Here is a 26,598-nt window from a genome sequence, read left to right on the forward strand (position 1 = left end):
TTTTTTCCTTCAGCCATTTGTTCAAGACCTGAATGGGCCGTTTGTGTTTAATAAGGCTCTTCTAAGACAAGTTTACCCCAATAACTGCAGTGTTCCCTATGTAGGTTTTTTAAACAGCAAGGTTAGAATTCTAAATTACACTTAAACTTATCCAAGTGAAAAAATGGCAACGTACGGACAGCCACTTCGCTGCTGATAGCAGTCTAACAGAAATTCTAGTTTCTTCCTATCAGTTTTATTCATAATGTTTTGTTTGCTTTGGCATAATAGCCTATTTGAAGTATGGTCTTACAATACGCGATCATGAAGAAAGGCGTTCTTTCCCCTCCTTATTTTACTCTGAATCAGCCAGTGCCATTTATATCAGCGTTCCAGTTAAGTGATTCAAAACTCACGCAGTTCTCTGGGATCGTAGTCTCCCGCATTGTTAATTCAATTTAGTGCGTATATCTTTCAAACTGAGTTTGTCTTTTACATTCAGTTTTGTCATAGTTCAGACATTTAAATAATATCATCTGAATGGAATCCCTTATTCGTGCTGTGTTCTGCGTTGCTGCAAATTGGTTTGCCCTGTTGTTGACGCAGTTTAAACTTAAACGCTTTTCTGATACAGTCAAATCAGTTGAGTTATCCTGTGGAACCCTGACAGGACGTATCGAGGCTGGCCACTAAACAAAATTTCACAGCCAAGTATTGATACGTATTTCTGTTCTGCATTGGAACTGAACCAGGGTCTTTCAGCTTTTTTCCATGAAAAACCCTGAGAAAAGAGCTTAAACTGAGTGACAGAGCAAGACTGTTTAAAGTTAAGACCATGTACACACCTGGTTTGCATTCTTGGAACAATGACTTAAATTTGGAGAATTTTGTAGCTCCATTTTTATATGTCCTGGGTGAATACAAAGAAACCTTCAAGCTTAACCAGAATTTTCATTGCGGACATTGATATTTGTACTGAAATGAAAAGTTACCTCAGAAAGAGTTGGTTTTGACAAATATAAGTATTTTTTATATTTGATGTAATTTTTTCAGTATCTCTATAGTTAAATAATAATAAGCATATACTTCTTTGTGGAATAGTTATAGGCTATACTAACAGATGTACAAGCTGTTTGTAAGCTGTTTCTTTACTAGAGAAGGTCGTCGTTACAATTATCCCAGCACAGCCTCCCGCGTTAGACAAAGCTCTTGCTCTACAGAATATATTATCCTCTGTTGGGAACCTTAGGTTTTGACTACTGGTCTTTACTTCTCTCCATTAACCTCTAAATAATTAATTACTTAGAGAATTTAAGAGAAGACTGATTATTTCATTTCAGTATTTTTTCTTTTTTGAAAAAGTTTTTTACCGTCATACGTTAGTAAGTATGCCTGTGAAGCTGTTTGTGATTGTTTATTATTATGGGGTAAATATTTTTGATGATGTGTGAAAACACTTGTTTTGCAAATCCTTACTGGGTTGCACAGCAAACATATTTACTGAAAGATAATTAAGTGAACATAATTTCTCTTTTGTAAGTGTTTTGATGAAAATACACTGCGTTGATTGTTTTATAATATGCTATCCTGGTTTTTACCATATGCTTAAAATGCTTACAAATGGCCTACTCCAAGGTTATTCAAGGTTGCATTGAAGTTTTATTTAGTAGATGTTGTCTTTCCTGAAGCTTCCTTATTACAAACTTCTTGATTCTGAACTTCCTACTTTTCTGGCTGGGTGTACAGTCTGTGTGTCTGTCTGACTCTCTCTTGCCCCTATTTCCTTTGAACACCTTTCGAATGAGATGGCACGAGTGAGGTTCTGCTCATCCAACAGTCATCTGGGGGTTTCGTGTCAATTGGTATTTTTATTGCAATGTGGAAATCTGGAAACACAGATCTGGAAACACCCTACATTTGGTGTCTCTGTAAGAAGCAACAAGAAAGAAAACACGGGTTTATACACAAGATTCTCAGAGCCGGCAAGGAAAGCTCGATTTGGGCATCGCTCTCTGCCCAAGAACAGGTAACTCTGAAGGAAGTATGGAAGTGATACCAAATGTGTCATGGACTCAGAAAACAGTAGATATATCACTTCTGAAATACAGATGGCAAGAAGTGTAACATCAGCATTTGTCCAAAGAACGGCTTCGCTCTGGATTTGCTCGACTGTATCAAAGCTATCAGTTCTGCGCTGCTCCCCAGCCCCAAGTGCGCTTAGGGAGCAAAGTCATTACTGGGTGTCGGTGGTATTGATGAATGACCTAAGTTTAAGATTTGAGCTGGCTTTGGCAACACATTAAGAACTTGTAAAGTGCAAAATGTGCACATTGTGTCATATGGGACCTGCAAATTAAATAATTGTTTCATAATGTGAAGTGACCTACATCTGGTTTCTACAAATCTGTGTTGGACTGCAAAAAATGAAGTCCCATAGATACCTTCCCTTCATTAGAGAGGTGTAGATCATGGACAAAACTGGGATGCTTTTAGATATTGCTCATTAGATAGATTTCCAGGTTGCCAAGCACGACTTAATTCTCAACTGGGGACATGAGGTAATGAGATTTAGAACTTCGGGATGAAATATAAAATCTTCTCACATATTTTCCAGGAAGAGATTCTCCAGAAGTATTAATTCCATAAGTAAAACCCAGCTAGGACATGACCTTGCAAGCACTGTTGAGTAACTGCACTTGAACTCTTACTAATGAACACAGAGAACAACTTTCCAGGTCCGATTCTTGCATTTGAAAACTGTATTTTACCTTTTGAATGTGTGGCTGTAATTACCAGACATCTTCAGCTCTGAGCAAGAGCAAATACAGCAATCGGATGTCAAGGTTTTCCCTTGCAATCCCCGAGAACAGGGCTTGTGATTAAAATGCCCATATTGGCCTTTCCCTACGTTCTCTCAGTGGCGACGGAAGGAAACAAAAGTGAATATGAACATTCTAGAAATGGCTGTGCGGTCCTGTTCCCTCCCATCGCCGTCGGTGGAGTTCGGACCCCGTCCTTTTGACTGATCCGTGCAAAATGCGTTTCCTCGGAGGTGCCAGTCGGAAGAGTCTCGCTCAACAGATTGCAGCTCTTGAAGTTGAGCGAGTCTTTTAATTAACGTTTCTCTGCTCACAAATGTTTGTGATCAGGCTGAGGGATGTGTGAATATATATGCTTTCAGGGCTTACAGATTTGTTTCCTTGCATGAGTATGTCAAAGCTGTGTAAATATTTAATATTGAACTCTAAAGTTGACAGTTATATAACTAACTTACAGGGACGGCATCTTTTTTTTCCCCGTTTTTCTCCCCCTCCCCCACCCCCCCGCTGGAGTCCTTATATAACTAACTGGCGTATCGCCAAGCAAGGAATTCTGATACTGTTTTCAAGCGAGCATTCAAAAAATCTCTTTTAGTGAATATACCAGCACCCTAAGCCTGCAGTGTGTGTCGTGCAAATATCTCATGTTAGTAAATCCCTTCTGCTTGGCTGGTCACAGAAACCAATGTGTTTCTGGAGAACGCCGTCTGACTTACTACTAGAAAATGGCTTTCACGGTTGAATAAGTCCTTGGAGAGTACGAGACAAAGACAGAAAACTTCATCTTCTGAAGTTCTGGTGACTTCTGCAGCGTTGCTGACAGCCGTGGCTCTGCTTGGAGCTTCGCCGGCCCATGGCCTCTGAGCCGTCGGCCGGGGACACCCTCACACCGAGGAGTGTCGGAAGGAATATTGGGATATTGGTACTTCAGAAACTGGCAACCGCTCTTTGGACTGATTTTGTGGCAAATGTTATGACACAATAGTGAATTTGTAAAAACATATATTACGATATCTGATACGGCTTAGAAAAATCTTGTTGAGGAGGGGAGTCTTACGATATTTATTGCATAATTTTTGATCATTTTTTCTGTTCCTGAATACGTTTGATAAAATAAGTTACATCACTTCTGATGTTAGTAACAGGAGCCAGCTCTACTAATGAAAAAGCCGTAACTTTGGAGCTGCTCAGTTTGCTTTAATAACATCAGTGCTGGAGTTTCAGCAAAGGAAAAAATGTCTTTACAGAAGGCGATTAAATAAAAAGTTTTTATCGTGGGAACTGTTGTCTTTCTGATGACAAAACCAGTTTGACTGACTTAAAAAAATTACCTCTGGGGGCGTTATGAGATTTTCCTAGGGAATTTAAATGCCACAAGGTATTTTCAGCTTAAAAATAGCAACGTGTAGGTTGAAATGAGTAGCTGAGAGGTACGTGCTGTAGGTTGGGACTTAGGAATACAGATGTTCACAGATTTTTAAAAATATGCTTTTTCTGATTTAAAAATTACCGTGCTGCAGCTTAAGACTGTATGGTTTGTAATTATAATCGTTATCTTATTCAGAGCAGCTTTAAGGATCTCCTCATAACCGTTTGAAGTCTTAAACAGATATTCTGTTCAGCTGCACAGTGCTTCGATGCTGCTTTCTGTATTTGCCCAGATTTAGTTGATGTTACAAGAAACACGTATTGAAATGTTGTCTGTGACCTTAAAAGCGTTCCAGTTTCCAGCTGTCAGGTGATGCTGTCCTGGCTATTTGTGGCCTTTTCCTTTTCTCCCCCCACCCCCACCCCCTCCCCCGCCTTTCTGGCTTCTACCAAACTGGAACAATTCATAACATCAACCAGATCATTTTCTCCTGCCAGTTACGGTGAAGTTTCTTGGTCACTGTTTCCCTGAAGTGCTTTAACCTGCTCTTGTGTATCTTCCTCTCTGTTCTCACCTTCCCCTTTAGCTACAAGTGTGTTCCAGTCTTTCCTATCATACAGTTCCCTTTTAATATCCTAGGCCTCGCTTTCTTATTTTTTCTTTCTATAAACCTATATATAATTAAAATCCTGCTAATGCAGAGTAGGCTTCTCAGGCTAATTTTGAGATTACTGGCAATTAATGAAGTGCAGAAGAGGGCCCAGCGCTGTGAGTGCCTGGGTGTTTGCTGGGCTCTCCCAGGTCCCAGGCAGGTGCTGTGGCCCGTAGCCCTTGATGCCGGGTTGCCCGCAGTCTCTGAGGAGATGGAAACCCAAGCTGCTGTGGCTTCAGATGGACTGACTGCATCTGCTCATTTGAATTACTTTCCCAGCCCTTTTTTTCCTGAATCCTCTTTACCTTTGGATTCTATCTTCCCTTCAACTCCCTTCTATAGAAAAGTTTTTCAACAGTCTTTGCTGACCTATTTCTGGTCAAATTTTAAGCTCTTAAAACTCAGTTCTCCTTCCACAAGTTTTTGGTAACGTACTTCTGAGATGTTTTATGGAGGGCACAATCGTATTAGTCCCCTTTTGTGTTTCCGAATGTTGGTCGAGGCCGCGCTCCCAGGTGCTCCCACTGCCCTGCGGGGGTTCTGCTCCCCTCTGTGTTCCCGCACGCTCCTTCCGAGGGACCCAGCCCGCTGCCTGACTTCATCTGCTTTTGCTGTGCCAGAGGAGCTACAGCCCTTTGCGTTCTTGACTTGCAGTCAGATGTTTCTAATCGCGGTTTCAAACTGAGTATGCATTTTCTGTCTCGTGAGGATGAGACTTTGGGGAATGACACGCACATGGCATATGTTCATAGTTATGGTAGAAAATAGCTTCATATTAAGAACTTGTTTACTTTTTTGAAATTGAATTTTCTGACAGATAGGACCTATGTTAAATATAATTTTAAATGAGCACTTCACAAATCACTGTCTTGGAATAAAACCCTAGTACAAATCACATATGCATATTAAAAATACTTTTGTGATGCTTTCAGTCTGTGCCTTTCAGTCAAATCTCAGGCATGTTTTTCAGAAACAGTGGGAACCAAGTACTGTCTTGTGAAAGCGCAACAGCAGTCTTAGACCTTAACACAATTTTTTAAAGCTCATATGAGCATTCTTAATAAGCATTCGATGCTTTAAACCAAGTTTTGTTACTTAGGCATATTATTATTAAAGTCTTTTGTCTGTCTTACTTATATTCCTTATTTTCCCCTTACCTATAAAATCAGTACTGTGTCACTCTGTGCTACAATAAGGAGAACAGATAGTATAAGTGTATAGTTAAGAAGTATGTGGGGTTTTTCTCCTATGAATACCTACAGTTTCTTCCTGTAAATTCATATAAGTCTTTCTAGAATTTCTAGAAAGTCCTGTGTGGTACAAAGGCAGAAGAAAAAGAAAAAAAAATGGTTTTCCTTAAGCATATAAGAAAGAATTCTACAGCTTGTACCAATGGAGATGCAAGTTTCCATTTTTTTTTCCTATGAAAAGGGAATATTTCTACAATAGTTTTGAAGCAAGGACACAACGTAGTTCAAGAAAAATGTTCCCTGGTGGATAGGTCATCTCGGGAAGGGCAGGTTGAATTTTTAAATCCTGCTTGTCTGTAAATTTCTGCTTAAAAAAAAAAATCTGTTCTGAAATCTTGCTATTGTAAGAACTAGATAGTTATTTACTTCCTCTAAGTTGCTACAGTTTATTCCTGTAATGAGAACGATGTGCAGATTTTGCATGAGTTTAGCGCTTCTATCCCATTGCATTTCTGTGGGAGTGTAAAAAGCAACGACAGAGCCCTGGGATCAGCTTGGTTAATACTGAAAGAGCCTGGGTTTAGTTACATTAGGCTAGATCCACAAAAAGTGCGATTTCATTTCTGAACTGTTGTTAAACTATCTACCTGCAAGTCGTGGATGTTCAAAAGCCTGTCTCAGCTGCTGCTTGATTTTGGGCTTACCTTGTCCTTTACGTTCAAAGTCCTTGCATAGCTGGAGTTCTGCTTCCTCCTGACCTGAAACATACTGATAGTGAAGCACTGGGGGTTTTTTATGTTATTTAGGACCACCAGTCACCTGACGTGTGGGATGAAATGAGGGCATCAGCTAGAGCAGACAGGAGCACCCTTGTTTGTGGTGCTTAGGAGAGGACATGGCTGGCCAGCCTGCGGGTAGGGGTCTGCAGGGCAGTGACTGAGGTTCCCATTTGTGTAATACCAACCTTTTTGTGATCTTTGAAATGGTGGTCCTGACTTCTGATCCTTGGAGAGAGAATGGAAAAAAAAAAAGCATGTCAAATTTAGCGACACTTTCCAAGAGCTTGATCTAAGTTCAGTCTGTTTTCTCCAGATTCTCTTTTGTTCTTACAAACCTTTTTTTCGTCTGTAATATGAAGAGGGAGTTACGTTCTTTGCTTGGTGTGATCTATGAGACAGGTGAACACAATTCCTTTCATCTTCCTGATAACGTCTTGTATTATTTACGTGCTATGTCAGACTATTTTTTCTGGTTATATGAACACACTAGGAATGGTATTGTTTCTGTTAACATGGAGATCGGCTATGACAACACATACACACAAAATTAATTTCATTACTCAAGTCAATGAATATTTTTATTTTTTACCTGTTTTTACTGAATCAATAAGTTGGGGTTTTTTTCCTGTGGGGACACAGAAATATTAGTCTCCAGGCCATGCAAGGCGCGGTGTGTGAGCACTGGGCTCGGGTGCCCTGGCAGCCTGTCGGGGCTTTTTCTCCGGCACATCTCGGAGACAGTGACCAGAACTATTGGTTCTTTGGAATAACAGCAATGACTTTCTCAAAAGTGGTAGTTTTCTGCTGTAGAGGGAGGATATTCTACTTATCTAATATTACTATAAAGTTTATACGTGTCCAGAGCCATAATGGGATCCTTATAATGAAGGGCAAAGCGCAGCTTGTGTCTTTCAGACAGCTGACTTTTGGGGTATGCTGATACAGCTCAAATTAAAAACTGTATGTTAGTAGTACATAACGCTAAGTCTTGATTTTGTAGAAAATATCATGGTATAAGTTATCAGTAATCCATCTGCAGAAAGCAAAGATTTTCAGTGAAAGCATGAGGCGGCAAGTTACAGAATAAATAGCACGGCCGTGGGAATGGCGAGAATCGCTGCGGGGCCGAGAGGTGACTGCTGTCACCCAGCCCGGACCGAGGGGTCCCCGCGGGAAACACCACCGGCTTGTGCTGCTGTAGAAGCCAGGCTAAACCTCAGCCATCTAAAAAGGCAGCAAAGTCAGTCTTTGGCTGTGGCTAGACCAGGCCACAGTGAGAAACAGGAGAGGAGGCACGCTGGTAAAAAGAACAGGGTATTCATGATACTTCATTTTAAATCATATCTAGTGAAAAATGAATTGTGAAGTAGTTGTACTAGGAAGCCACTTGGTCCAAACAACGCAAAAGCAAACCTACTGATTTGGAAAAGGAGTCTAAAATTTAACCGAGGCCCATTCAGATGATTAAGGTTAAACAGAGCAAAGTTCATTAGTCCTTCCCCAAAGTAACGTTCTGCAGAAGGAAGAAACTGCAGACGTGGTTTGCAAGTTGCCTTTGCGACTGGTTTTAAGTAGCGTAAGGTATTAACTTAGGAAAGGTTACTTTATTTTTTTCATGGGTGCTATAAAAATGGTTTCTTTAGCAAGGTTCTTGTACTGCTGATACAGGTTCACGTGGGACATGAGTCCAAGGGTGTCCCTGCTGGGAAAGCCCCTTCTCCTGGGAGTCAGCTTTGCCTTTCAGTTAGGTTAGGGCTAAATTTACACTGCAGAGAACGTTGGTAAAAACTTCAATTATTCTAATTGTTTTCTGTTCACCCAGTGGATGTTCAGTCTTATCTTTCTTCCTTTACTTTGGGTAGTTTTGTTACTGTTCATATGCAAGAGTAGTTACTCAGCTGGTTAATTAATTATGAGCTTATGTTACAGGGAAATCTTTGTAACTTAAAAATAGAAATGAAATTGCTTGTTAATTCCCTCTAGTGACAGGTGACGAATATACCAAAATTAAACTTTAGTCATAGATGGCAGCAACTCTGTTGCTAAGTTGCTGAAGTCCCTGGTACCTGGGTGAGATGGAAGAGCGATGTCAGATGCCTCCCCAGTTCAGTTCTTCATGAAAAATGAAAAGATTTCTTTTCTGCCCTGGTCACTCGGGAGAGGAGACTCGATTGCCCAGCCTGAGTTCTTTTTTTCTCCCCTGCCACTGGGGATATCTCTGAACCATGTGATTCTAGTACGTGTCCTTTGCTGTCCGCTACTATAAACTCATAAATCTTCTTTTCGCTCTTATTTCATTAAGAAGGATAGCCATATTAGTTTTATTTTGTGAATACTATCTATGAAATTTATTTAAATTTTATTTGCCTGTGACTTTGAAATAAATAATTAGCAGACGTGTATGAAACGATGCAGAATTAACGCTTCAGAATTAGTACATAGAATTTTTTTTTTTAGCACTGTTTTAGTTGTGACAAAAATAATATACTTGCAGTTTTCTAAGCGTGCCACAGTATTTCTCTGTAAGGAAGAATGATGAATTAATATTAGTCTATTATTTTTACTCAGGGTTCCCTAATATATTTCATTATCACATTTGAATACTTAGATATCACATTTAAATGCTTAGTTCATCTCAGTAACCTTTAAACAAGTGTTCCTTACAAGTATGTTCAGTTGAGAACATTTGGAAATTGTTTTGAAAATTATTTCTTAAATCTGTTTTAATTTAATCTGTTTTTTTAATCTTAATGTAATGTCGTTGCTTTCAATTGATTGATGTTACTCATTGCTTTAGACCTTCTTGCCACGCTTACCAAGTCCTCCTTATTTCTGGGAATGCCTGGTGGCTCAGGGGAAGCTGTCAGCCCTTCTCTTGGATAACACAATCGGTGCCTTCTTTTCCCATTTGTTTAGTTTGGGCTTACCGAGAATAGCTTGTTCAGTAGAAAAATAAAAAGACCTAAAATCGCTATTGATTCATTTTCTTTCTCTTTTCCTCAGGCATCTCCACTTCTGCTTTTTCTCTGCCCCACCATGTTTCATTTAGCAGACAGTGCTTGGAACAGCAGTTCTGTTCCTCAGCCTTGTTGTGATTTCGCAGCAGGTTTGTCGCCTTGTGCTAACCACGCTAGACCCTGTCTTTGCTTGACTGAGCGCTTCTTCGCATTGCCTTGGCAGGGTGTGGTACTGCGACAGGCGGAGCTGAAGACGAGGGTGAGGCTGAAGCTGGCTGGATCGAAGGTGCTGCCATCCTACTCTCCGTTATCTGTGTCGTACTCGTCACTGCCTTCAATGACTGGAGCAAGGAGAAGCAGTTCCGCGGGCTTCAAAGTCGTATTGAGCAGGAACAGAAATTTACCGTTGTCCGAGGTGGGCAGGTTATCCAAATCCCAGTGGCAGAGATAGTAGTTGGTGACATTGCACAGGTGAAATATGGTAAGTTTTGACAACTTGATGACTACTTTTTGGAACTTTATTTATTCTCCTTTCCCTTTCTGGCAGAATAGACTCATTTCACTGGAAGTGATTTAAAAGACAGAGAATTACGTGTTGTCATTATGGTCCGCAGTAAGATACCGATTTGGCTGTTAGGGCAAAAGGAGAACCTTGCTATAAAATTGCACTAGGTAATTTAGTGCCGTAATCTTCACTTCCTTTCACTGACAAGGACAAGAACTGTTCGCACAGAGGCAATTCTCTTACACTATTTGGAAATTTTGGTTTCTGTCCGGTTAGGAATAAGAGTAAGTACTTCTAAATGCTCTGTGAAAGGGAATTCTGCCTCTGTGCTCCTCTGGTAGGCTGCTCCAGAGCTATGGATCCCATCAGTTCCCCCACGTCGGGGGCTTCTAGGAGGTGGATGCCATATAAGCACGTGCCGTGGGGAAAGCCCTGTGCTCCAGTGAACAGGAAGGACCTCTGCAGGAACCCCGTGTGCTCTGTGTTTGAAGGGCAAATTCCAGCAGGACGCCTGCTCTGTCAGCCGTCACGTCTGTCCTGGACTCCGCTAGGGGCTTCCGGAGAGGGAAGGGGAAAGGGCGGCTTGGCTGTTCGTTAGCCGTTGTCAGTTCCCGTGAAGTCTGACATAGAAACCTTCACGTCATGTTAAGAAGAGTATTCCCCTTGCCAAATCTCAGTGATTATTATGTTCATTGCATGTTAAATGTGATGCGTTCTGATTCTGGGATAGCATTGGGCAAAAGCTAGTTGCAATACAAAGGCCCTTCCCTATAGGATTACGATAATATGGCTAATATAGAATCATAGAATCATAGAATCATAGAATTGTTGAAGTTGGAAGGGACCTTTAAGATCATCGAGTCCAACCTTTAGCCTACCCTGACAAGAGCCACTTCTAAACCATGTCCCTCAGTGCCCCATCTACCCTTTTTTTAAACACCTCCAGAGATGGTGAATCCACCACCTCCCTGGGCAACCTATTCCAATGTTTAATAACCCTTTCAGTGAAAAAATGTCTCCTAATATCTAATCTAAACCTCCCCTGACGTAACTTGAACCCGTTTCCCCTCGTCCTGTCACTTGTCACCAGGGAGAAGAGGTCAGCCCCCATCTCTTTACAACCTCCTTTCAGGTAGTTGTAGAGGGTGATAAGGTCTCCCCTCAGCCTCCTCTTCTCCAGGCTAAACAACCCCAGCTCCCTCAGTCGTTCCTCATAAGGTTTGTCCTCCAGGCCCCTCACCAGCTTTGTAGCCCTTCTCTGGACACGCTCCAACACCTCAATGTCCCTCTTGTAGCGAGGGGCCCAAAACTGAACGCAGTACTCGAGGTGGGGCCTCACCAGTGCCGAGTACAGGGGGATATGGACCAATACGGTAGTAATTCTTTCACTTTTGCTTCCATTTTATGTTCTAATGCATTGTTGTTAATTCTGATTTTATAATAAAAATCATTATGTAATTATAAAAACAATCTTACTGAAACCACTGTGGTTTTCTATTACCGTGTTCTTACTGAAAGGTGATCTTCTACCTGCCGATGGGATATTTATTCAAGGAAACGATCTTAAAATTGATGAAAGCTCTTTGACTGGAGAGTCAGACCAAGTCCGCAAGTCTGTTGACAAAGACCCGATGCTACTGTCAGGTAAATCTGCCGGAATCCTTGCCGAGTTATCTCTTATGCACTGCTTTGTTCATGATTTGTTTTGTTTTTCCACACCATCAGGTTTTGGTAACCTAGATACCACTGGTCTCCTGAAGGCAGACGCTGGCTGTGTCTGTTTGTCATGCAAAAGACATGCTATTGTTTTTTGATTGTGTGCAATTATTTCTGATTATGATACTTAAGAAAGTATCCCTTAGGGAAATAAAAATTGTTTCAATTCATTGCCTGCTAGTTTTAATTTAACCATTACATTTCAAAGCCTTTTAAAGTCTCTTTAAACACTTTGTGTGTATACTAGACACACTAGAAAAAGAAACAACGTGCTTTGAAGGAAACGGATATACAAAAATATTGTGGGTTTGACTTCTGTGGTAAATTCAAGTGATTTGTAATATTTGTATTTTGTAATATAATTCTATATAGTAAATCGGTTAAATAGAATGTGATTTTTTTTTTATTTCAATAAATATAGTTTTTAAATAGGTTGATTGTTGATAGATTCCAGCTGGGATGTGATCGCAAAAGAACAGCCCGCTAATCTCGTAACGATCATCAATGTGTTATAACCTGAAACGGTCATTTTCAAATACATCGGAACTTTTTATTCGTGGAAGGGATTCTCTTCGCTGCCTGGTTGCACGGTCAGCCAAGAGCCATCCCAACTAGAACGTTTCGGTTGGAGTGCAGCAGGCAGGCGTGCGTTCCTGCAGGAATCCTGCCCCCGTCCTGCCCCCCGGAGCTGGGGTTTCCCAAGCAGCAGCTCTTGGGAGATGCTTTTGTGCCAAAGAGACAAGTATCGCCAAGTGAGGATGTGACAATTTTTATTGAATTAACAGTGCAAATCCTTCCCAAATTTAAAATCAGATAATTAGTTCACTAACTATGAAATTATGACTGTTTATTATGCAAATTATGGGATTGTGGTCTGATAAAAAACCATCAAATTTCAGTCAAATGTGGCCGCATTAACTTAAGATGAAGAAATTGCTAATGTTACTTGTGGACTTGCCATTGCCACAGTGTTCAAGAGCCTGTTAATTAATTTTAACTTTATCAAGCTTCAAGCATCTTTCTGCCTGAAACTGCGTATTAAAAAGGATTTTTTTCAAATGACACGGAAAATTTCTATCACTTCGGAGAATAAAGCAGCAAAACAAATTTCATTTGCTCTTTTAGGAAAAAAATTCCTTTGGTTTCTTTGAAAACATTCTGGGTGTTATTTGTTAAACGTTTTTGCAGCAGTGTCCCTGCCAAGCGTATGCCTTTTGCTGGTCATGTTGTAAAACTCCAAGTTTTTCCAAGTTAGAAATTTCTGAAAGACGTGTTTGCACATGTTCACTAGAGGCTAATAAAGATTAGTGGGGCAGCTGCAAATGCCAAAGGCTGCATTCGTGCAGAGAAAATACAATTAAGAGCTCGGTATTTGCAGGTAGTACCTCTATAGAAATGCTGAGTAGCGGGGACAGTGCCGCTTCCCAATTCTTTGTGTCCTTCGGGCTCCTTGAGACACTGTAGGGTAACTTCAGGAAGCGTTCTGACTTTCGTGAGAAGTGTGTGAAGCCACTGGTGGTTATTTTTGCTAGTTTTACAACAGTTTGATTTATCCTGGTAGTGCAGCTGTTTAGGCTTCACTTGATTGTGGATTAAGCATTCTCCTGCAGATGCTTTCCGAAGTGTGAACGGGGAGGCCTGCAGTGATATTTTGAGGAAGGGTAACTGACTGTTGCTGGTCCTGAAAAAATTTGTAATCCAATCTTGCCCTTGAAATATTTGTACATTCTTTTTCCACTTCTTTTCCCGTAGCTGACAGTTGTACTGTTTCGTACGTAAAACTTTGTAACTGGAACAGAATTTTCATTTTAAAGAGATAGTTTTAAAAATTATATTTTCTTATAGAAACTGCTATCACGAAATATCACAGACTTCTATCAATTGAAATACCCTGTTGTTGAATTCTAGAGGTTTTCTCATTATGAAGTTTCCATCAGTTTGTGTACTCTCACGTATTCCTGGATTGAATTCGGTCTTTTTGAATGCCCATAGGTTTCAGTGGTGGCAATGAAGATCATGAAGGTATTGCCCTGAAAAGGCATCATGGGAAGAGAAAGGGAAGGCAGTGGAGTTAGGAGAAAAGGTGTTTTTGTCTTGCTTCCCAAAACTCAAAATTTCTTTGCTATAAGGAGAGAAATTTGTCTTTATGTTTCTATTGCAGAGTTAAAGTTTAGGCTCTTTATTTTTCTCTATTACTGTGTAATCTCTGTTGTGATTACAAAGAAGGTGAATGTGGTATTTTAACAAGCACTGGACACACCTTTTTTCCATACTTACGCTAATGAATTTTTACAGATACCAAGTTAGAAAATCCATGAACTCTATTTGCTCAGGAGCAGAGTTGATGATTTGAAATTCTACCACACAAAAAACTACCTTTTCCCGTAAATAAAGTGCAAGGCTTAATCCCAATGATGCGTGAGTTTATGTGTCCACTGGAAATTGTTAGTAGTCCAAAACCCAAAAATCTGGAAACCACCATGTCTTTCAGGGTGGGTTTTGCCTGGTTTAAAAACGGAGTTCTTGTTGGATGTTAGCCTAGGCTTATATTTTTATAGAACTTTCTTAAAGAAAAAAGCCAACAAAACAACAAACCACCCCCCACAAAAACAGCAAACAGACCTTAGGTTTTCCTCTTATCTTTGCATCTGAAGACATCAGTAATTTATCTCCAGATAAGCTTTTGGAATTTAGACAGATATTGTCAGGATGTTGCTTGCCACTGTTCTCTTGTAATCGTCTGTTGGAAATTAAAACAGTCTACATTTGACAGAGGAATAACTGAAAAAAAGTAACATTTGAATTGCAGCCACAGTCTGTTTTGTGAGTCTAAATTTGGTGAAAGATAAACACCCTGAATCAGGAAGTGTTATTTTCACCATTGGCACCTGAAACAACATTTTTAATATTCGATCAGTTTCAATGACATAATTAAACTAAATGAGTTTCTGTGCTTAATGTCCTGTTTAATCATCCAGACAGTAATTTACTGTACTTGTGAAGCAATTCTGAAGGGTACAAGTGCTGACTAACCCAGATGGTGCATCTCCCTCTGTATGTAGCACATTTGGTACCACCTAGGGAGGCAGACATGGAAATACAGACTCCGATACACCTGAAACCAAAGGAAGCAGCATCTCTTCTATAGTTCCACTGTACGTCTGTCTAAAACATTTTCTTGTAGTTCACTAACAGAGATTTGCATGCACAGTGTAGCATAAGCCATTGCATCAGAAGTCACCAGCTTAAACGAGACCGTGGGGACGTTAAATTTCTTTGCAATGAGCATGGGCATGTACCAAGCAAGAGATGAGTGCAGCTTGGGTAACCAAACTGACCGCTACTCAACGGGCTGGACTGACGCTTTGTACAGTTCAAAGTTCGGAGAAATCCCTGACTCCTGAATACAGAAGTTTTGATGATGAGTCCGGCCTCAGCATTCCACACAGTGAAGTATTTTGGGGTACCATGTGATAATAATCATCATCGTAAAAAATACATTAGGCTTACTGTTTAAAACTTTTTTTCCGGGTATTTAGATGAATTTGATTGTGGCATGAAAAAGTTACGTAGAGGAGCTCACCTAGTGCAGTTCTCACTGAACTGAGACTGGCAGAACACTACTTTGTCCTAACATAACTTCTAGAAACGAGTCTTTCTATCAGTGCGCAACAAGGATTGGAAACAAAAGACGACAGAGCTTATTCAAGAACAAATAAACAGAAGAAATCTCTTGGTCATGGTGCTTTGTTAGGTTTTGGACATAAAAAGGAAGCTTGATTAAGGAATCGGGTCAGTTATTGCCTGGAGAAAAATAGTTCTGATTCTGTCTTAATTCCCTGCCAGAAAATATTCCAAGCTAGGCTTCTAGCACAGCAGAAATTTTCAGAACAGAGTAGCTAACTTGAAATGTCCCTAATTATTTGGATGTGTTGAAATCTGGTTTATTATTAACTTCAGTTATCTCTTAGTAGTTGCAGTGACTAGAACAGTTGTTTAGATACGTAGATGGAGAATTTTCGTTCACCGCAAGTTTGCTGGAAGTAGCAAAGCAGTATAAACCCCTCAAACTGGCACATCTGGTTTTCTTTTCTTGTTTTTCAGCCCTATTTCTGATGCGTTTCACCAGTACTATTGTTAGATCTGGGGGTTTCTGAGCAGTCTCATACGTAATAGCGTTTTGCCTGAGAAAGTATGTGCTATAATAGGTTCCTGATCTGTCTAATCTGTTTATCTCTTTTCTTACTAAACTAGACTTGTTCCTTTTCTATCTTGGAATATTCACCATTTATCAACTTCAAATTAAATACTCAGCATGTGAAAAAATGTATTTCACTAATATTGAAAAATTAGTCTTGAGAGGAAAAAAGTCAGTAGAATTGTTCAAGATGAAGTTGAAATAACATGCTTGGTGTACAAATTAAGTGAAAAACACGCGTTTGTTCCAGAATTCCACTTATATAACAATAGCTGATTGAAGTCGTAGAGCCCATTTCTTTATTTAAGGTCACATAATTATAATACTGTTTAAATGGTGAAATTGCCAGAGTTGAGTGGCAGGAGGTTGAGCTCTTTGGTTTAGCTTAGATACTGAAGAATTTTCCCAGTAGTACTAGCAGAACATGATCTGATGATAAATTAGGACCTGCCCTAGAACATGCATTTATTTGCACCTTAACAGTTTTGAATTATGTTTTACAAGACTAACGTTAAGAAAAAGTGCAGAAAGGCATTTCAAGTTAAGACATTTTTTCCCTTTCCGGATGTGCAGAGGTAACCTTGAAATCTGGTGGACGCATATTTTTTTTTAATGAAGCTGGCTTTGATACATAGGTGTACCTGCCACTTTTTGGAGGATATTTCTACCCACCTTTGTAGTCCAACACAGAAGCAGATGCCTTCAAAACGAAACATAGGAGTACTAAAAGCATGTTCTTGATTAAAATATTTTTTTAAGTGGTGTAACATCATAAAGGAAGTTCCTCTAAATTTCCGAGTTAAGTTTCAGACGTTTGCTGTTTCGTCTGATGCAGTACAACCAAGGCTGTTCTGGTTTTTAATCATCTTTTCTGTTGCTTTAGGCTTGAATGTAACTTGGTTTTGGTTGTTTGCGTTGTGCTCCTAATTCGTATGTTTGTGATGTTTTGCTCTATCATATGAAAGGAAGAAAATGACTTTTTAAGGAATCAGATTTTGTCTCAGAAAGCCATAGAACAGTTCTCAATGCACTGAGAAGGTGTGCTGCCTTTTCTTTTTTTAATATATCTGACCATTAGTGCATTTTTGTTATTATTTGGCTTATTTCTGCTGAAATTTTCGTTGTGTTCTAATGAGATATTTATGCTGTTAGATTAGGCTTAGTGTTGACAGATGTTCTCTCTGTTCTGTGTTTCTGTTTTCCTTTTAAGAACATGAGAGTTTTTGATTATTTAGAGAAAGATATTTTGATTATAAATAGATAGTTGCATTGCTCAGTGTGTTCTAGGACAGCAACTGGAAGAGCAGTAATGAGAAAAAGGGACTTTTTAAAAAATGGGTTGCCAGTGTGTGCATGTATGTTTAAATATTAATCTATTTAAGGAAAAAGGTTCACATATATGTCTTTTTTTGGCTTTTTGAGATTACTCAATGAAATTAATATATGTAGATGAGGATGAACCCAATAAAATGTTTTTTAAAAAGGGAGAGGAGAAAGAATCTGTCCATGGCCATTCAGATTTAGTAGATCTGAATGCCCAGTAAGATTCTCCATTAAATTAATTATATTCCTCATTTGCTCAATGTAACAGGCTCATAATTCAGTTGGTTAAAAGCCATTTTGCAGGATTTTGCAGGAAGTTTGTTTGAAGATTTCTTTTATTTTCTGCCGTGGCTTCAGGCACGCCCTGCTGAGGTGCATTTCAGAGCTACAGGCATCAGTGACTGACTTCACTTGAGTTTTAAAATATTGATTGGTAGTTAATGACGGAAGTGGGTAAGTGATAGGGACAAGATAATTGAGAATAAGCATACCTGTATTTTTGCCTCATTAGCCGCAGAATTGTTTAGAACAAGTCAGTTAATGACTCTACCTAATTCATGCTGTTCCAGAATGAATGAAACAGTGAAGTTACCTTAAGAAAATTAAATGGAGAACCTTACATTTATGGCAAACTTGGTAATTGTAAAGCAGTACAATGTAACTTTTGAAGTGAAGTGAAGATCTAAGGAACAGTAGATTAAAACCCGGCAAAGAATAGTAATTTGTCACAGATAGTGCAGTGACAAGGCAAAGATTAAAGTGAGTATTATAAACAGTATAATTGGTTTATTACCACAGTAGTTAAACTGTCTAGTTGACTTAAGGACTCTTAAACCAGCAAATAGCTTCAAAAGAAGAGAAAAAAAATTTTTCTCTGCATGCCCCCATCTCCCTCCCAAAGGAAAATGTAATTCCTGGACTATGTTCTGATTCCATCTGGTCTCATTCTTCTGATGTCCCTCAGCAGCAAGCCTGGGATAATGACTGGTCTTAAAATATGATTTATTTAAAACTGTAGCACCTAGGATTAAAAACAACAGCGTTGGGCCCAGTATCGATCACTGGGGGACCTACTTGTGACAGGCCACTGGTTTGAGAAGGAGCTATTGACCCCCAGGCTCTGGGAGCCGCCTGTCGCCCCCAGTGCACAGACGGCTTGTCTGGGCCGTGACGCACCGGTTTCTCTAGGAGGAGGCTGTGGGGAAGCGTGTGGAAAGCCTTGGAGAAATCCAGGTAGACAACACCCACCGCTCGCCCCGCATCAACCAAGCAGGTTACTTTGTCATAGAAGGCAATTGGATTTGTCAAGCCCAGTTTGCCCGTGGTGAGTCCGTGCCAGCTTATCCCAGTCACTTGCTTCGTTTGGTTTGCAATAACCCCCAGGAGGATTCGTTCCATAATTTTCCCAGGGACTGAAGTAAGACTGATGGGCCTGTAATTTCCTGGATCCTCCTTTAAGCCATTCTTGTAGATGGGGGTGACATTACCCTTCTTCCAGTCTTCTGGGATGTCCAGGGATCTCCACAACTTCTCAAAGATTGTGGAGAGCGGCCCTGGGGAGGTCAGCCAGCTCGCTCAGCGCCCGTGGGTGGGTAACATCAGGGCCCGTGGATCCGTAGGGGTCAGGCTCCTGCAGTGTTTTGCAGACGACCTCTTCCTTCACCGGCGGTGGGTCTGCACCAGCCTGGATTTCTGTTCCCAGGGCCTGAGGCCCCGCGGAGCTGATAAAGACAGCGGTGAAGAAAGCGTTGAGAACCTCTGCCTTTTCAGCATTGTTGGTGACTAATTCACCTCTCCTGTTTAACAGCAGGCCAGTATTTTCCTTCTGTTTCTGCTTGTTGTCTACGTACCTGAAGAACCCTTTCTTGTAGATTTTGACGTCTCCAGCCAGTTTCAATTTGAGCTGAGCTTTTGCTTTTCTGCCCACCCTGGCAGTGCCCTTGTAGCTCTCAACGGGTATTCATCCACTTCTCCGTCTCTGGTACACTTCTGCTGTCAGTGAATGGCTGTATCGGTCTGTCAGTAGGTCCCGGTCATTAGGTATTTGTTTTTCACCTGTTTTGTAGAAGCGCTACTGATCTGCTTTGTATCTTCAATGTATCATCGCAGATGATACATCTGCGTATCTTTTAAAATTCCCTAAGGATACTCTAATTATTATTAATTATTGTTACCTATTATTAATTACTAAGGATATCTCTCTTCAAACATTTTAAATATTACTTCAGTAACGAAGTTTTTAGATTAAGACTTTGTCACCATATGAAATGACAAATTAGTCACAATTTGATACCATCCTTGGCACGTTTTTTCCTATGCATCAATGATAGGGTTTTTTTTTGTATTAAGCTTTTATTAACTGGTGTTAAGTACACGTCATAACAGGTTGTTCTTCAGTTTCAAACATTTGGTAGAAATAGCCAGCGTGCAATTGCGTAGACTGATCTTTTGCAAATCTTGCGTTATAAAATTTTTCTAAAATGTAAATCAGAATACTTTTGAGTGTTTGTAGAAATTTCCACTTGTTTCTGTTTCCACAACTCACAGCAAAAGGTTTCTAAGAGGCTGTGATCTTAGGTGCACCTAACATTTGATTCAATATAAGAACAAGACCTGTAAATAAACAATTTCTATACAACAAAGCATGAAATATTTCTCAAAAGTAATTTACTTTATCTATGATATAATTACCTAGTTAAATGATCCTTCTTAGAAAAATTTAACGTACATTTTGATTTGGTTTAGAGTAATAGAAATCTCCGTACGTACTGAATTTGTTTTCAAGTGTACGTCAGATTCTTCTTGCTATTTGGGAGTCTCTTGATTTAATTAAACATCCCCTTGAGGATTTTTCTCTGTATTGATTTTTCAAGTTCGAAGATGTGAAATTGTCCTCAAAAATATTTTTTCTATGCCTGTAAATCAACCATAACTGCAAAAGATAAGAAAAATTGCACACATATTCTCACTTCGTTTGTGTAATAGTATTCCACGTACAGTCAGTGCAGTCTTGACTAGAGTCACAGAGGAATGTTTGTAGAACTCTGAAAAAAATATTTTCAAAGCTACAAGGATAATCAGTGTGAAGCTAAACTGTTATCTTCCAAGATTTGTGAACTTGGTTAGTGACAACATTTCTTTTAAAAAGGGAATCCGATGTGTGTGGTTAATGGATGTACAGCCTAAGATTTGCCATGATGCATCTGTTCTTGGTTGAGAATAATCTACAACAATAGAGATTATTTTTAGTACGTGATTATATTGGCCTTAATATAGATTCTTAAAGTGTAACAAATCTTTCTCAGTACTATAGTAAAAGTCTTGCATAAAATATTTAATGGTTCTGTGATTCCTTTTATTTTTTTAGCTGTATATAACCTATATTGCATATTTTCAGGTACTCATGTCATGGAAGGCTCTGGACGAATGCTTGTAACTGCCGTGGGTGTGAATTCTCAGACAGGCATCATCTTTACTCTGCTAGGCGCTGGAGGAGAAGAAGAAGAAAAGAAAGATAAGAAAGGTAAATTTCACAACACATAAGGAAGCTCCAAAGAAGGCTCTTGGGCTTGGTGTAGCCAGAGCTCTCCTCCCTTCTTGACAAATAAATACGATTTTAAAAACTTCCTTTTTTTTTGTATACATTTTTGTCATTACATATCACACAGAAAAACGGCAAAAGCTGTTAACCAATAAATACATTGGATAACAAGATGTTTTTCCAGTGTGAAATGGCAGACTCTCAGTACATAATGAAATGCAAGGGAATACATGGGCATACTCCCATTGCCGTGTCTTCTGTACATAAATCCATGCTCACCTAAAATTTGCTAAGGTTTTGCTCTTGTGCATTTACATCTATGTAATATTTTTTTCATACAAAAAAAACAAAAAACCAACAAACCTTGGCCATGGAAATAATGCCTTTCTTTGAACTTCAAAAATAAAATAAAAAAGATGTGGCTTTTTGCTAGCCTAGTTGTTTAATGTCAGTGACTGACTGTAGAGGCATTTGAATTTCTTAAGGAGTAAAGGTCAGACTAAGAATAGTAAAAGAGAAGAAAGTAGCAGTAAATGAACCAGAGAGTTTGACTTTGGTGTCCTGTATCAATTAATGAAATCAAGAAATCTCTTTAGACTTTTCACCATGTTACAGTGTGATGTCATAAGCAATTGCTAATTGATGGGTTGCGCACTAAGCAGAAACACGATTTAATGTGTGTCCTTTCCAGTTTTTGTTCATACAGTCTTGTATATTGTTCAAGTCTACTTTCAGAACTTCATTCCGAGTTTGTTCTAAGAGTATTTATCATTCAGACATAATTAAGGGCTAATTAATATGTTTTTTTTAAAACATTTCCACTCTCTTTAGTGGTTTTCACTGTTACTAAAAAAAAGAGTAGTTATAGGTTTGCAGAACATTTAACTTAGTATCTCTCAGGCAGGGTGGTTCCACCTTTTTTCATTTCCATCCTTTTAATTTGAAGCTGCAGATAGGAAGGCCAAATTTAAGTGGTTTTCATGACCTACAGTTTCCATTTCTAAATACGTTCAACAAGTTCAACAACGTGACCCCGTGTTTCTCTGAGGAAATCCCTTTTCACTTGATGAAAAGAGGCATTTGCCATTTCATTTCTACACAGAAGTGCACAATACTTGCTAGGCAAGGTAAATTCTAGGAACGTGAAAAGGAGAAAGACTGAAACTTCCCAAAGTAGAGCCCTTCCATGCCAGACTAGTTTTGAACAGTATCGTAGAGTCTAATCTTGCTGTCGTTAAGAGAAAGACTCCTGGACACAGACCTTTTGAGATCTGGCAGCAGCTGAGGATATCGTAGGAGAGAAGGAGCAACTTCAGCACCAGTTTGGAGGTGGCAGCTGGCTGCCCCGAGGTCCTGCCTTTGCCCGGGCTGGCCGCCTCCCTGTTGTTTTGCTCGGGACACTGGCGATTCTCTCGCGTTTCGTTGTGGAAAGCCTTGAGAGACAGGGAAGGAGCCGTCTGAGGCGGCAGCGTAACGTACTGCCCGGAGACAGAGGTTCTCACAGAGGTGTGTAAGGGCGGTTGGTGCAGACGCTGAATCGAGCTGGGTGTAGCTACAATGCCAAGAAAACTCCCTCACGTTCTCTGCTGTTTCTCGCAGCTTTGTGCTAGTGCCGAGGAGCGCCCGGGCAGAGCCGCTTGCAGATTGAGGCCCACGCTCAAATAACATACTCCCATATATAAACCTGCGATTCTCTGAAATCCTGCCAGTCACAAATGTTTGTTACAGTCTTATGTGGGTGTATGCTTTTATCCTTCATTAACGTTTTGTAAAAATCATCATGCAGGTGTGAAACAGGAGGATGGACATCAGCTTCCAGGTAGAGTAAGAACTGTACCCCATCAAATGGAACGATGAGGCTTTTAGCCAGCAAGCTTTGGTGCAAATCGGGGTGGCACTAATGATTAAAATAATTGTCTTTGAATCAGCCCAGTTAAATTAAAGAATAATTTCAAATCAACAGGATTGTTCATGGCAAACATTTAAGTGTGCACACGTTGTTGGTGCTGCAAATCTTAATGTTAAGCTTGAATAATCAGTTATTCTCCAGAAGTAAATTACAGTATATTAAATGTTGAAACGCATGATTTGCTGTTAGCAGTTCATGCTGTGCTGGTTAGTATGAGTATCCAAATGGAATAAAAAATAAGCATGAATAACCAAAACAGTTTAAGTTATTACCATCACAGTAATCAAATTTGCAATTGAAATTTTCATGAATGCAGCGACACAGGGAGTGTTTTTAAATCCTGTATGCTGTTTATTTTCTTCTCCCAATTTACCATTTGTAAACAAAACAAGACCGTTTTTCTTGAAATACAAACCAGTACAGTGTGAAATAGTCACCGTGGGTCAAGTACTGAGGAAGTGCGAGAGTCTCCGTCGGGGTTCATTATAGGACTTTTGTGTTCTGTTATGAACAATTAACCAACAGAAGCAAAACAAAACTTATTTTATCTAGTATTTGTAGAGACTAATTTTCTGGACTCTAGAATAAAAAAAAACATAATAAAATAATAAAAACTTCTTCACGTTTTTCACCTTCCTGTTAGGAAAGGTTGCTCGACCGATTTCTCTAATACACAGATATTTGCTGAAAAAAAAAAAAGATTTTCTTTTCTGATACTTTTCACGTTTTACCACAAAACAGGCAGTTACATAATGTCTATTATTTGGATTTAAAATAACTCATTGTTCTCCTCCGGATTATATTTGCCAAATTCTGTATTTCTTCTACATTTCCACATGCAGTATTGAAAAGTTTAATGTTCCTGCTCGGATCAATGTGCATATTAAGTAGCTTATGCCAGGACGTAGGTTGAGCCCATGTTAGACTGGGCTGTGTCAGCAATAATACATTGTAATGCGCAACATTAGGTAAAATACAAAATGTGTAATGTTGCATATACTATGTAGTACGCTGCATATTTTAAAACTGCCCATGCATTGCATAAATTCATTAACTCAAGGGCAATATTGCAACCATTTGAATATTTGCATAACACTTCAATTAAAGTAAAAGAAATTACACATAAAAGGACCAAAGCAATATACATAGTACTGTGTACAGTCAGTTCTCACCAGCTCTGTTAACTTTGTTAAATGTATTTCATATTTATTTATTTTATTATTATTATTCTTCCATGTATGAGTTTTTGCCTTACTTTGTAACACTTTTGGAATTACATTTTGCTTTTGAAAGTTATGTTAATTAATTTAAACCAGATTGATTTTGGAGAAAACAAAGCCATAGTATTCCATAAATGTTTTTTGGTTTGTCATGTGCATTCGTTCATGTTGTTGTTATTATTATTATTTATTGTTTCTTTTATCCATTATTGCTCAGTAGATTCTTCCCATCCCTCCTCCCACCCTCCTTCAACTACAGATGGTGCAGCAGGTGCAAATGCCACCGATAATGCAAATGCCAGCTTAGTCAATGGTACGTCAAGAACACCTAGCTTGTTTTATTTGATAGATTTCTCTCCTGACTATGTAAGATTCCCTCTTCCTTTTATGAACTGCACAGATGTTGTACGTGCATGTGATTACCCTCTGAGAGATCCTACTCCATAAACTCTATAGTAGCTTATAAGAGATGCCACAAAGATGCTGCGACTTACTTAATTTATTCACACAGAATTAAGCATGGGAGAGGAAGCAGTAGGAATTATCATCTATTTGCTATTAATTAAAACTTCAATTAAAAGGAACAGTTAAGTAAGGCTAGTTTCAAAACTTTTGAGTTGCCTTTACATGAATTTTCATTGTAAATCTCTTCTTTACACGTTTGTCAGCTTAGATCTGAAGAAGAACACGGTGATAAATGGGGTATATCTTCTTTCCTTCTGATGTGGCACTCTCATAAGTATTCATATAGTCTCGTAGTTCTGAGAAATAGTGCGGGGGTCAGGAATCTGGCTCAATTCCAACTAATGGTGCTTTAGGGATAACTTTTGCTCCTTTGAGCGTCTTTTTTCGGAAGAGACTGACTGAAAAGTTATGGTTGAGGATATTTGTGTATGCCCTTAGATATTGATCATCTAATGAGCCTGCTTGTATTTACTAAAATGAAAAAAACAATTATCACTGTAGTCAGTTTTGACTGTCTCTTAGTACAGCTTCTTGACCCCACTTCGTAGCATGCAGATGTTTCAGTACCCCTTTTAATAGTCTAATTCCAGTATTAAGTGGAGTGGGTCAGTATCAGTCTAGGCATCAGCTGTATTTTTCTGATAATCAGATACATAAGTATTTGCCAGAGAAACCTTTCCCTCTTGTACAGCACCAATAATACTGACAAAAATAATTCTACGTCTCATCAGGTTGATGATAGAAGTTTTTTCCATGCAGGTCAGTAGTTGCATTATGCATGTGAAACTAGAGTTTCTGACATAGCAATACCAAGTACTGAACAAATACTAAGATTTAGTAGTGTCATATCTTATTTAAAGCAACGACATAGGAAATCCTTGAGCCTATTTTAAAATAATTTCATTATAATTGAAAAGAAACACGTAACGAGATTTAAAACTTCAATCCTGCACATTCCAAGTTTGCTGGAAAACTAGGATTTACTATCCCGACATCTGACTGCATGACAGGAACCTGCGTCATCCTGGTTCCAACACCCCGGGATCAGATTCCTTAGAGACCAGGAACCAGGAAATGAATTTTGAATATTTCATTCTCCATTCTTTATGCTCCATAATTCTGCTCTGTGCTGTGTAAAGCAAACATACGCATACAACAAAGTCTTCCCAGGTATTTTCCTCCAGTCCCACTGGAGGCTGCAGTGGGACATCTATGCCCAGTCCCGTGAGTCGCTGAGCACTAAGTTGCGCATCTGCCGCAGTGCTTTGCCGGATGAGAGCCACCGCTCAGCCAGATGCGGAAATGAGCCCGAGGTTGTTCTAACCTGGTTTCTCTGTTACCAAGTTTTAGTTGCCTGGTAAATAGCTGTTGTGTTTGATCTTAATGCCTGGACTTAATATGGAAATTGAGTTCCATTAAATCAGTGTCTTAAGCAAGTATGTGATTTTCCATCATCTCTCCCATCAGAAACGATAGTTACTGTCCGTGTTTATCTTGGAGTTGAGGTACACATACTCGGTTCTTTTCAGCGCACAAAGTGTAGAAGTCAGGTTTTTGTGCAGCTGAATATATTTTTGCTTTAACTCTTCTGAGGTGAGGCGGTTGAATTAATTCTGCACATCTTTGATCATCACGGACAGGAGATACTTCCCACAATTCAACTTATCCGATGTTGTGTTCAGAGAAGAACTGAGACTTGGCAAGTCATGTTAGATCTGACTGCTTTGAAATTGGCTGGGAAATTGCCAAAGTCTGGTTTCTGTTCATACTATACATTTTTTTAGTCAGCAGTGACAATGAGTGAGAGAACACTTAAAATGTAGATATGTTTTGGAAGGGATTTGGAGGAAGGAAGGAAGCAGAAAAGTTCTAAAGCAAGGAGACCAAGTTCTTGTAGATATTTTTTTGGTCTGGATGAAATTAATCTTTTCAGTTATGCGTGAGAATTATCCCTGAGGTATGACTGGAGACAAGCA

At 39.4% G+C, this 26,598-nt stretch overlaps 1 protein-coding gene across 34 annotated transcripts in view; it reads left to right on the plus strand.

Annotated features, from left to right (window-relative positions):
• The window catches only part of ATP2B2 (ATPase plasma membrane Ca2+ transporting 2), a 429,829-nt gene that overhangs the window by 316,099 nt on the left and 87,132 nt on the right, over positions 1–26,598 (plus strand). For 19 of the 34 annotated variants that reach the window (XM_074602529.1, XM_074602530.1, XM_074602533.1 and 16 more), the window contains 3 exons: positions 9,969–10,226; positions 11,769–11,894; positions 20,885–21,010. In XM_074602529.1, coding sequence (XP_074458630.1) covers positions 9,969–10,226; positions 11,769–11,894; positions 20,885–21,010 — 510 coding nt within the window. Of the gene's footprint in view, positions 1–9,968; positions 10,227–11,768; positions 11,895–20,884; positions 21,011–22,814; positions 22,848–24,374; positions 24,471–26,598 lie in introns of all 34 variants that reach the window. The other 15 variants (XM_074602513.1, XM_074602506.1, XM_074602496.1 and 12 more) reach the window with 3 other exon arrangements.

This window comes from Larus michahellis, chromosome 10 (assembly GCF_964199755.1).
Source record: "Larus michahellis chromosome 10, bLarMic1.1, whole genome shotgun sequence".
Lineage (NCBI taxonomy): Eukaryota > Metazoa > Chordata > Aves > Charadriiformes > Laridae > Larus > Larus michahellis.